The sequence below is a fragment of the Rhineura floridana genome, chromosome 1 (genome assembly GCF_030035675.1).
Source record: "Rhineura floridana isolate rRhiFlo1 chromosome 1, rRhiFlo1.hap2, whole genome shotgun sequence".
In the NCBI taxonomy this organism is placed as follows: domain Eukaryota; kingdom Metazoa; phylum Chordata; class Lepidosauria; order Squamata; family Rhineuridae; genus Rhineura; species Rhineura floridana.
This window is the reverse complement of record NC_084480.1, coordinates 36,433,914-36,447,125: the sequence shown is the minus strand read 5'-3', so window position 1 is coordinate 36,447,125 and position 13,212 is coordinate 36,433,914. Positions and strand designations below refer to the sequence as shown.

Here is a 13,212-nt window from a genome sequence, read left to right as displayed (position 1 = left end):
GCTGCATTTATCAGCAGTGCCCTTCTCAGACACAGGAGCAGAAGATGGTTTATTTTCCCAATGAAATGAAGATACGTTAGGTTATTTCCAATTCTCATTTTCAACGGGGTCTTTTACAAATGGAAGATACTGTTCTTGTTATGTGACTTGGGCGTATTTGCCTTTATGATAAGCTACAGCTGTAAAGCAAATTTAATTCAGACAGGAAGACTGGTGCTAGCAATCATTGCATGTGTTGTTTACCGGTGTAATATATAGACTATTGGTCCAGTGATTACAGAAGCCTAGGGGGGAAATGCAATAGACAACAATGGATTTTAGTCCTTCATCAGTGTTTGATCAACAGAAAGGTAAGCAGCTTGCTGTTAATGCTAATATTCATTCATGGTCATATACTTCTTCAGTTACATTCTCATGAACATCAGACAGAACATGGGAATTCTTGGACCACATGAATTTCATCTCAAATTGTCAGATTTGGGTATCTCCACATGTTGATTTTAAAGAGGGGATCTTTCTTCAGTTTGTTTTAAAGGCAACCATTTAAATCTGCTACAATATGGAAATAGGCAAAAAAAAGAGGTAAGTTCTGCTGGAAAAACTGACTATATTTTGTGTTTTCCTCCCTTTGATGGGAGATTTCTACCTATAATAGCTAGTTTAGAGAAATCACTCCAAACAAATTAGGCTTCCTGGTTTAAAGAAATGATTATGAAATTACAAGTGTAAGTGATTAAAAATTCAGTAGCTGGAGAAGCTATTATCTTTGAATCAATCCTTAAATTGACTGCATGGATATTGACATATTACAAATGCCTAGTTACACATACCTAAAGCAAAGGTGAATTTTCTCCAGGAAAGGTTATTATGGAAATTAAATCACTTGCTCTGTAGTGTGATGGTTGGATTTTATTTATTGGATTTTCAGTTAACTTGCTTTATGATTTTCTATTCTAAATGCTCAGTTCCAAAATTTCTATAACTTTTATGTGACTTCTGCACCCACCAAAGCAGTAGGTTTCAACTCTGAAATCACCTTAGGCATTGGAGTTGCAACAAATAGCTAGAGCCATAAAACAAGATGCTAATTTTCCTCTCTAGTCTTGTGTTTGCAACTACAAGTTGTACATAGCTGCTAAGAAAGCAGAGTCAAGCCCAAATCAAAGCATCTTGGCTCGATGGCTTCAGGAAAAGGCACAATCATACTGTCTGCTCAATTTCTTCGCCATATCAAAACAGCATTACTGTTATATCTGTAGACCAGTTTACTGTGCTAAGCCTCTGTACTACTCATAATAATAAAAAGGATGGCCTCTCTAACCCAATGATCTCTTGCAAATGTGGTCATTGAGACAGGCACTTGCAGCTCCTCAGCCAACAAAGGCTTCTCCATTTAATTTGATGAAGTGAGCAGCACCACGAAAGGTTTCCTTTGAGCGTGTGTGTCTGCCCACGTCATGGATATGAATGGAGACACAGTGTGCATAAGAATTGCTGTATCAGACCAGAAGTCTACCTAGTCTACCTGGAGTCTGTTGTCTCCAGCAGCAGCTAGGCTCACAGCCAGGGAAAGCTCACAATCAGGGAAGGATGGAGACTCCTTTGCCCCCAGCATCTAATAAGTCTAATAGTCTTGGAATAAGGAGCATCTAATAGTCTAATATAGTCTAATTGTTTTGGAATGAGACTCTCAGCTAATAAGGCTAATAGCCATTGACTGTCCTATCCTTCATGAATTTGTATAATCTCTGTTTCTAAAGCCATCCAATCAACAGAGCTTGACATGTATGTCACAGTGGGTGGGGGAGAACTGTGGATCCTGGCAAGTGCCTCTGAGAATGTACAGAAGGCATGCTGTGCCTCACTGAGCTCCTACATATTTAAAAGGTAGGTATAATTTGCAGGTAGCTCTGCATCTCTCATTTTATGAACGAACCAATCTCTTTTTTTTATAAATCCCTACACCTCTGCAGGGTTGCAGATGAGGACTAGCATTTGTAAATGCTTTTGCCTGTGTATCTCTGCTCTTTGTATTTGTGTCCTAGATTTTTTGTATTCATAGACAAAGGCAAACAACAGGGAACAACGCTTCCCACTGTCCTTCACTGACCTCAATCATTGTCCCCGCTGTCCCCAGCATTTATTTCAACAGGGCTTGGCTGCCCAGGACTTGAATATCAGATGTTTATCATGCACCAATATCAGTGTGTGTAAAGTAATAACATGTGGTGATCTGTACAGTACGCAGTTTGTATGCTCCCCCCTTCACAGAAGGCTTCCAGCCCTTTTCAGATGTTATGTGAATGCCTAGAGGGAAAAGGGAGGGGGGAGAATTATGTGCATAGTACCTCTGTATGCTCATAGCAAGGTGTAAGTAGGTTCTTTTGCTGCAGCTATCTGTACTGTGTAAGCCTTTCTTCGTAAAATCCAGAGTCCTGAAACCATGGGGCTCTTTTCAGACATTAGTATGAATGAGTGGGAGTGGGAGTGGCAGGGCCAGCACCAGGTGGGAGGGATCCCTCATCATAGTATTCTCTGGTGGGTCCACTCCCTTGCCGGAGGTTCCCCTCCCCCTTGAGTCCTAGTGGATTTACCTGATGGTGGGTGGGCAGCAGAGGAAAGAAGAAACAATGATGGCAGTCAGTTTGGAGCCACCATGTCAATTCCCTACAATGCTGTGGTGCACCCCTGATGCAGTATCACTGCAGTGCATTGTGGGAAACTTTAATGGCACCCCTCTCGAAACACCAGAAAAGGAAGGTCCAAGGCAGGGATCAGTGGTGGGCCCTGCCAGGATGTTGGGGCTAAACAGCAGTTGGGTGCTAACGCCAGCTCTATGTGCAGTGACACTGTTAGGTACCGAGCATAGGACCAAAGTCCACAGCCCCACAGTTCAGCCCTCCCTCAAATGAGGTCTGAGCCAAGTGAAAGCTGGGCAACTAAAGGCGCCAGCAGCAAGTACTGCACTGGCCATTATCTGGCCACCTGCAATCTTCATTTCCCCAAGAATGCCTCTGGACCCACAGCATGGTGGGAAGGTCGTAGAGACATTCTGGGGAAATAAAAATGGTGTACAGCTGGAGCTTTGCTTTGAACTATGCATCACCCAGCAAAAGGGGTAAGCAAGTGGACAGTGGTGGTGGCTGCAGAGAGATGGAGAGTGGCCCAGGTGCACAGATGGCCAACATATTTTTAAAGAAACAAGTGGGGACAGGAGCAACACTGGAAGGAGGGGAAAGAGCAGCCCAGCCATCGCACTTTTTCTTTGAAGTGTGAGAGCAAGAAGGGAAGGAGAAGAGCAGCCAGAGCAGGGAGGCTAGAAGAGAATGGAACAGCTAGAGCTAGAGATGGAGGTGGGGGAGACAAATTTGATTCAGTTGGCATTTAAACAATTAGGCAAACCTACCTAATTCGTGCTTTCCAAAACAATATGTAAACCAAAACGCAGCCCATTCTTCAAAATTTGCACTTCTCTGAAGTTTGCAATGCAATTCTCCAACCAAGTGGTGTGTACAAAAATGCATCTGTGTGAGTAAAGTGGGCATGAAAATGAATACATTCGTGAAAATAACATACCAAAATGCATTATATTAGGGGAAATTGCTTTGCAAAAATGTAAACTGCATACAAAAATATGTATATTAGGATATTCACTCTAACATGCTGATACATTTTCTTGAGGACCTTTTTTTTAAAAAAATCACAAGCTGATGTGGAAATGTGAAGAACCTAACTTAAGAAACTGAGAGAAACCATAACTGAAAGCTTTGTCTAGCCCTAGCTAGAGCAGAGAACGAGAGAAAGAGAGTGTGACCAGCATGCAGGGATGCCATTGGAAGGCATCATGCCCAGGGACCCTTCATACCTGACTGTGCCACTCTCTGCATAGACATTGCATACATCTGATCCTGCACCCTTTTCCCTCCATAAATTCCTATAATGCCTGAAAGTGAATATTATGTGGGGAGAGTTTTCTTATAAGTCTAACAGGCTTGATTGTTATTTCTTATATGGCCATGCTTTGATCAAGAGAGCTATTAGTATTGCTGCACAGAACCACAGTGCCTATTTAAAAGAACAAGGATTCATGAGCGAATGAATTACAAATCATTCTCCTGCCTGCCCATCATTACCTTTCTACAGGAGCCCTGATTTTTTTCAGAACTCTTGCATTGGCTGGAATTGTGGTATGTGAGCAGCATTTACAAATGTATGAACAGAAAATCAAATGGTAGCATCAAATGGTAGCACCTAGCAGCAGTGACTAGCAACAAATTCCTGTTTAGATTTGGCATTTCTGAATTCTACAGACAGAAGGAAGTGTTAAAATGTACATAGAAGACCAATGTGGCTTCCTCCACAATGAATGCCTTGAAAGCCCCAACATGCCCCTAATGGCAAAGCATACGTTCAGGGAACGGTCTCTCCAGTTTCTCATGATGCTAGCTAATTATGTACATGTAACTGAGATGCCCAACAAACAGCAGGAACGTTCATGAAAACATGGCCTAAGAAAGCATTAATTGATGCATAATCAACAGAATTTGGAGATCTTTCCCATTGTTTGGCCAAAGCACTGGAAAGCATCCTGTACTAGATCTCTCCTGTGTCAAGGCCAGAGCTTGGAAAAGTTACTTTTTTGAACTACAACTCCCATCAGCCCCAGCCAACATGGCCACTGGATTGGGCTGATGGGAGTTGTAGTTCAAAAAAGTAACTTTTCCAAGCTCTGGTCAAGGCCAGCAAATAGCTACTGTATATCAGCCTATGTAGTTCATCCCTATATGCCCACATTCATTCTTGAGTATTATTTTCCGTGACTGTTCTATATGGCAGCCATTTACCCTTTCCCGGAATCAATCCAAGTATAGATGACTGACTTCTCAGTATATTTATCTGCTATCATTTCTATGAAGTGTTGGAAAGTGAGGTAGGATCAGTGCCGATTCTAAAGGGTGGTCAGGTTGGGCACTGGCCCAAGGGCCCCGGAGCTGCAGGAGCCCCTGAGGGGCCCTCCACTACCCTTCCATGATCCGTGCCCCCCCACGCCTAACCTACTTACCTGTCAGCCGGCTTTTTAGCATTGCCCTTAATGAAGATGGCGGCCACAGCTTCCCTAAGGTACTGAAGCCGCTGCCGCCATCTTAGTTGATGGCAGAGATGTGTGCGCGTAGCACGCACGTGTGCTATCAACAAAGATGGCGGCGGAGGCTTCATTCCCCTTAGGGAAACGGCGGCTGCCATCTTCATTAAGGGCAATGGTAAAGACTAGACAGGTAGGGGGGCACGGGAGAGCCGCGCGCACGCACACACACCAGGGGGCCAGGGCAAGCTGATGCCCAAGGGCCCCCTCATGCCTGGAGCCGGCCCTGGGTAGGATGTCATTCCACTTCTTATAAGGTGGGCCTAAAATGATCCCACTTCTTTTCAGTTGACCTAACTGAATCTGGCTTGACTTGAAATAAAACCGTCTCATTTCCTCAGCTCCTCTAGGGGGTTTGAGAGTGTTGAAGAAGCTGAGAACAATGTCGTCAGGAGTCTAGACCAAGAGGCTAGACAAGCTATTCAAAATGAGACCCCCAGATCAGATGGCACTCAACAAGCTACTGAGGAAGAACAATGGACAAGTACGAGTAGCGCTGTGACTAATGACGCCACTGGGTCAAAGCCGAATGGAAGCCCAGAGGCTAATGTGCATGGATGTGAAAGGAGAGTCTGGAGTTGTACGATGTAAACAATAAGAACATGGAATGTGAGAAGCATGAACCAGGGAAAGTTAAGAACATAAGAAGAGCCTGCTGGATCAGGCCAGTGGCCCATCTAGTCCAGCATCCTGTTCTCACAGTGGCCAACCAGGTGCCTGGGGGAAGCCCGCAAGCAGGACCCGAGTGCAAGAACACTCTCCCCCCCTGAGGCTTCCAGCAACTGGTTTTCAGAAGCATGCTGCCTCTGACTAGGGTGGCAGAGCACAGCCATCACGGCTAGTAGCCATTGATAGCCCTGTCCTCCATGAATTTGTCTAATCTTCTTTTAAAGCCATCCAAGCTGGTGGCCATTACTGCATCTTGTGGGAGCAAATTCCATAGTTTAACTATGCACTGAGTAAAGAAGTACTTCCTTTTGTCTGTCCTGAATCTTCCAACATTCAGCTTCTTTGAATGTCCACGAGTTCTAGTATTATGAGAGAGGGAGAAGAACTTTTCTCTATCCACTTTCTCAATGCCATGCATAATTTTATACACTTCTATCATGTCTCCTCTGACCCGCCTTTTCTCTAAACTAAAAAGCCCCAAATGCTGCAACCTTTCCTCGTAAGGGAGTCGCTCCATCCCCTTGATCATTCTGGTTGCCCTCTTCTGAACCTTTTCCAACTCTATAATATCCTTTTTGAGATGAGGCAACCAGAACTGTACACAGTATTCCAAATGCGGCCGCACCATAGATTTATACAACGGCATTATGATATCGGCTGTTTTATTTTCAATACCTTTCCTAATTATCGCTAGCATGGAATTTGCCTTTTTCACAGCTGCCGCACACTGGGTCGACATTTTCATCGTGCTGTCCACTACAACCCCGAGGTCTCTCTCCTGGTCGGTCACCGCCAGTTCAGACCCCATGAGCGTATATGTGAAATTCAGATTTTTTGCTCCAATATGCATAATTTTACACTTGTTTATATTGAATTGCATTTGCCATTTTTCTGCCCATTCACTCAGTTTGGAGAGGTCTTTTTGGAGCTCTTCGCAATCCCTTTTTGTTTTAACAACCCTGAACAATTTAGTGTCATCAGCAAACTTGGCCACTTCACTGCTCACTCCTAATTCTAGGTCATTAATGAACAAGTTGAAAAGTAGAGGTCCCAATACCGATCCTTGAGGGACTCCACTTTCTACAGCCCTCCATTGGGAGAACTGTCCGTTTATTCCTACTCTCTGCTTTCTGCTTCTTAACCAATTCGTTATCCACAAGAGGACCTCTCCTCTTATTCCATGACTGCTAAGCTTCCTCAGAAGTCTTTGGTGAGATACCTTGTCAAACGCTTTTTGAAAGTCTAAGTACACTATGTCCACTGGATCACCTCTATCTATATGCTTGTTGACACTCTCAAAGAATTCTAATAGGTTACTGAGACAGGACTTTCCCTTGCAGAAGCCATGCTGGCTCTGCTTCATTTACATGAGAACTCTCGGGTGGATGCCATCCGGGCCTGGTGATTTGTCAGTTTTTATACTGTCCATTAAGCCTAGAACTTCCTCTCTCGTTACCACTATTTGTCTCAGTTCCTCAGAATCCCTTCCTGCAAATGTTAGTTCAGGTTCAGGGATCTGCCCTATATCTTCCACTGTGAAGACAGATGCAAAGAATTCATTTAGCTTCTCTGCAATCTCCTTATCATTCTTTAGTACACCTTTGACTCCCTTATCATCCAAGGGTCCAATCGCCTCCCTAGATGGTCTCCTGCTTTGAATGTATTGATAGAATTTTTTGTTGTTGGTTTTTATGTTCTTAGCAATGTGCTCCTCAAATTCTTTTTTAGCATCCCTTATTGTCTTCTTGCATTTCTTTTGCCAGAGTTTGTGTTCTTTTTTATTTTGTTCATTCGGACAAGACTTCCATTTTCTGAAGGAAGACTTTTTGCCTCTAAGAGCTTCCTTGACTTTGCTCATTAACCATGCTGGCATCTTCTTGGCCCTGGCGGTACCTTTTCTGATCTGCGGTATGCACTCCAGTTGAGCTTCTAATATAGTGTTTTTAAACAACTTCCAAGCATTTTCGAGTGATGTGACCCTCTGGACTTTGTTTTTCAGCTTTCTTTTTACCAATCCCCTCATTTTTGTGAAGTTTCCTCTTTTGAAGTCAAATGTGACCGTGTTGGATTTTCTTGGCAATTGGCCAGTTACATGTATGTTTAATTTAATAGCACTGTGGTCACTGCTCCCAATCGGTTCAACAACACTTACATCTCGCACCAGGTCCCGGTCCCCACTGAGGATTAAGTCCAGGGTTGCCGTCCCTCTGGTCGGTTCCATGACCAACTGGTCTAGGGAATAGTCAAGTTAGAAATTGTCAAGCAAGAAATGGAACTCATCAACATTACAATACTTGGCAGTAAGCAGTTGAGTAATCCTGTGCAATCAAGACTTTTGATAACTTCTCCTGGCCGCTCTGTAGATAACATCTCTGCTACAGGTAATGTAAGGTATCACTTAAATTGACATAATGTACTTCAGACAGATGCTTTGCTATCTTTAGTGTCCTGGAACGTGGCAGGTTGGTCCAACAAGAGCTCCAACCCCACATTTTTCACGTTTCTCAATCAGCATCATATTATAATGCTCCAAGAGACCTGGCTCATAGAGGAATTGTACTTAAGTGGTTTTGTAAGTTATTCTCTAGAGGCAGTCTTAAGCACTGGAGGTGGCCGGCCAAAAGGTGGTCTAGCGACCCTGATTTCTACCAGATTGGGCGCAACGGCGTTGAGCCTAGAGGGGCTAGAGGATATAGCAACCGCCTTACTGTTGAATATACAAGATGATTCTTTTTTGGCGATCAACATTTACCTCCCTCCTGCATCTAGAAAACAACTGATAAGAGAGCAATGGTCAAAATTACAGGATTATGTCACCAAGCTTATGGCCAAGTATCCCCAAGCCTTTGTTATTCTGGCAGGGGACTTCAATGCAAGGTCAGGCGCTAACAATGCAGCATTATATGAACACTTCCATCTAGTCCCTCCAATAGTGGAACAGCCCTTTTTCTGCCCTAGTAGGCAATCTAAGGACAAAGGCTGTAATTTTGCTGGCCTCTGCTTCTTACAGATGGTCCATGCCCTTGACCTGGTTATTCTAAATGGAGGCGTGGCGGGAGATTGGCACGGCGAATTTACTTACATTTCTTGCCATGGAGTGTCCACCATTGATTATATTGTGATCTCCCCCAATTTGTTGAAATACGTCTCCAGGTGCAAAGTTGGTGTCAGGGAGGAAAGTGATCATCTCCCTTTGATCTTTACACTTAAACCGGGTCATAAAAAGTTACTATTGGACCGAGAACCTTTATATAACCTAGCGGCGGAGAGAAGAGCCACCCGTATCAGATGGTCCCCTGCTATTGCTAACAAATTAGCTAAATCCCTATATTCTGCTGAAGCTCTAGGCATTAGGAATAAGCTTTTATTTGCCTCTGCTTCATCATCTGTCTGTTTATGGTATCAGGAGATGGTGAAATTTATAAGTAACTCCTTAATCCTTAAAAACCAATGGAGACCAGGCTCTCTAGAGCGGGCGTCAAAGCCCTGGTTTGACCAGGACTGCATAGCATTGAAGAAAACCCTCACGTCCATTTATAAAAGGTATAGAGCCTCTGAATTATCAGTACTCCCCACTGAATATTTAGATACTAAAAGACAATTAAAAATTTTAATAAAAGAAAAAGCTACATCAAAAAGAAGTTTGGCACAACTTAATAGAAGCCTCTCGTTCAAAAGACTCTGGAAAGTTTTGGAAGCTGGTTGCAGGGGGGTGCCAGCCCGTTCTGCCGAGTATCGAATATCATATATCAGCTGGCACATGGGAATTATACTTCGCTAGTATATTCGCCAAAAGTGATAAATGTGATAGTCCTGAGTGGGAAGACGTTAATACATTACCCCAATGGCCACCAGTCTCCATTTGTGAGACTGCAGCACTTATTAGCAAACTGAAAATGGGCAAGGCACCCGGTGTAGATAATATTTCCCCAGAACTTCTTAAAACGCACCTGGACTGGTGGGCTCCCATTTTGGCGGCCTTGTTTACTGTAATAGATCAATCAATCTCCATCCCAGAAGATTGGAGAGTGGCCATTGTGATACCCATCTATAAGTAGGGCAAGAGGATGGATCCTTCAAATTATAGACCCATAAGCCTTCTTAGTATCATTAGTAAACTTTATGCAAGCCATCTTCTAGAGAAGCTAACATCTTGGAGGGATGGTGAAAACATCTTGGCCTACGAACAGGCCGGATTCAGACTTGGGCGCTCCACCATGGACCACGGCCTTGTCCTTCAGCATTTGGCCGAAAAATGCTCTTTATGCAAGGGAGGGGCTCTTTTTACTGCTTTTATAGATCTCAAATCAGCTTTTGATGTAATATCTCGCGAGAGGCTGTGGGTGAAACTAAGGGACACAAACATCGATAGACGTTTACTTTGCTTAATTCGATGTTTGCACAAAAGGACCCAGATAAGGGTAAGATGCAATCGGGCTGGACATCTGTCTGCACCGATTGCATCTTTTAAGGGTGTAAAACAAGGATGTGTCTTGGCCCCCTCTTTATTTAATTTTTATATTAATCCATTGGTTAAACGCCTAGAGACAGTAAATTCTCATCCCCCTGCACTTATGAGGAGACATATCTCATGCTTATTGTACGCTGATATTGTTTTACTTTCTCAAATGCCGATTGGATTGTGCCGCTCATTAAGAGAACTTGCAGCCTTCTGTACTGATGAAAAATCAACTATGCAAAATGCAAGGTCTTAGTTTTCTCCAGGAAGAGGCATAAGTACAGATGGCAAATTGACAATCATTCTATTGTCCAAGTTGATGCCTTTAGCTACCTTGGTATAGTATTCCAGTCCTCGAGATCCTGGAAGGCACATCTCGTAAGGTCGGTTGAGACCGCCCAGAAAACGGTAAAGGCTTTGCTTGCCTTTTTCTATACAAGGGGCGGCTCATATGTTTCTGCAGCTGTCCAGGTGTTTAATGCCAAGGCTCTTGCGCAACTACTTTACGGGACCCAAATTTGTAGCGGGGGCAATTATACATTGCTGGAGGTGGTTCAATCCAACTTTCTGAGGTCGGTAATGGGTGTCCCGTGCTGTGTCCCTAATGTGGCACTACGTTTGGAACTGGGTGCCCTTTTAATCAAGACCCGAGTTTGGATGCTCAGATTCAGCTATTGGCTGAAGTTACTATTCATACCCACAGGATTGGCCCCTTTAACTCTAGAAGATCCCTTCCAGTCTCAATGGAAGCAGACGCTGTCCAACAAATTAGAATCTCTTGGCTTCTCGCTGCCAGCGATAGGGGCCCTAGGGTATACGAGGGCCAAAACAACAATCAATCAACGCCTTAGAGACATTGAACTCCAGAACAACCAGTGCTTGGCTGCTGTCTACTTCTTAAGCCACATTAATATGAAACCCTTTGTCCCTGCCTCCTATATTTCGAATCTATCTACCCCGAAATTTAGGAGAGCATTTACCCTGGCATGATTCAATGTTCTTCCTTCAGCTCTGTTGGAGGGCAGGTATAAGGGTGTCCCACATTCTGAACGAACCTGCCCCTGTGGTGCTGAGGAGGTGGAGTCGGTGTGTCATGTGTGTTGCCCTTTCTATTCTAACCTTCGCCACAAGTTTATTTTCCCAATTTTAGCTAATCTCTATCCTAGTTCTGAGGCTGAGTTTCTGCGACGTTTATTGGCGGATCAGGATCCTCGGATTACTGCAAAGGTCGCCTCATTCTGTGTAGCCGCTATGGTTCGCAGAAAGGAACTATGCGCTGCGAACCAGCCTGACTCCCTTCCACCCTGATTCTTTTATAACATTCCTGGACTACTTTTTAATCAGCCCTTGCTGTTATTTTGCATTTTACTGCTATTCCAATATCCAGCTGATTGTATTGTATTTGTATTGCTGATCTTCGATCGTAATAAAGATCTGTACACTGCACAGCTATGGATTGAAGTCAGAGACATTATCAGGGAAGAATGCAAAAAGACAATACCTCTACTTAAAAAGAGAGAAAGACCTCAATGGATGACTGAAGAAACTCTTAAACTGGTTAAAGAGAGAAGGAAAACAAAAGCAAAAGCAGACAGAAACTCAGTCAGAATCCTAAATGCAATAATACAGCAACTAGTACATAGGGACAAAGAAAACTATTACAACAGTTATTGTAAAGAAATAGAAGAGGACAACAAAAAATGTAGAACAAGAGCCCTATTCCAAAAGATGAGAGAGATTAAAGGGAAATTTAAACCAAGAGTTTAGATAATCAACAGGGGAATACACTGACTGACCAAGATAAAATAAAAGGAAGATGGAAGCAATACACTGAAGAACTCTATAAAAGAGATGCCAGGATGACAGATTCATTCACGGAGGAACTGTATGACAAAGAACCAAATATTTTAAAATGTGAGGTGAAAGCTGCTCTTAAAATACTTGGAAGAAACAAATCATCTGTTTAGCCCCAGCTCTCTCAGGAGGATCAGGGAGGGGAGTCAGTCAAGCCCCAGCTTCCCCAGATAGAGCAGAGGGAGGAATCAGAGGTAGATGATACTTTCGAGGACAATGAGGGAAAGGGTATAGGTGACAGTCTGCCAGTTCCCACAGACAGTTCTTCCGCCGAAGCAGACCTTGCTCCACCTACAGACACCCCAACAGAGCCGTTGGGGGATAACCTGGCATGCATTTGCGTTTGGAAAGCATCCAAACTAGGAAATGTGGTAGTAATGGGTGACTTCAACTACCCGGACATAGACTGGCTGCATATGTGTTCCAGTCATGACAAAGAAGCAAAGTTTCTAGATATTCTAAATGAATATTCCCTAGACCAGTTGGTCATGGAACCGACCAGAGGGACGGCAACCCTGGACTTAATCCTCAGTGGGGACCGGGACCTGGTGCAAGATGTAAGTGTTGTTGAACCGATTGGGAGCAGTGACCACAGTGCTATTAAATTAAACATACATGTAAATGGCCGATTGCCAAGAAAATCCAACACGGTCACATTTGACTTCAAAAGAGGAAACTTCACAAAAATGAGGGGATTGGTAAAAAGAAAGCTGAAAAACAAAATCCAGAGGGTCACATCACTCGAAAATGCTTGGAAGTTGTTTAAAAACACTATATTAGAAGCTCAACTGGAGTGCATACCGCAGATCAGAAAAGGTACCGCCAGGGCCAAGAAGATGCCAGCATGGTTAACGAGCAAAGTCAAGGAAGCTCTTAGAGGCAAAAAGTCTTCCTTCAGAAAATGGAAGTCTTGTCCGAATGAAGAAAATAAAAAAGAACACAAACTCTGGCAAAAGAAATGCAAGAAGACAATAAGGGATGCTAAAAATGAATTTGAGGAGCACATTGCTAAGAACATAAAAACCAACAACAAAAAATTCTATCAATACATTCAAAGCAGGAGACCATCTAGGGAGGTGATTGGACC

General features: G+C 43.5%; 1 protein-coding gene across 1 annotated transcript in view; it reads left to right on the top strand.

The window, feature by feature from the left end:
• The first annotated feature begins 310 nt into the window (after positions 1-310).
• The window catches only part of ANKRD55 (ankyrin repeat domain 55), a 59,226-nt gene continuing 46,324 nt past the window's right edge, over positions 311-13,212 (top strand). Inside the window, exon 1 of the mRNA XM_061608547.1 lies at positions 311-350. Coding sequence (XP_061464531.1) covers positions 311-350 — 40 coding nt within the window. The remainder of the gene's footprint in view (positions 351-13,212) is intronic.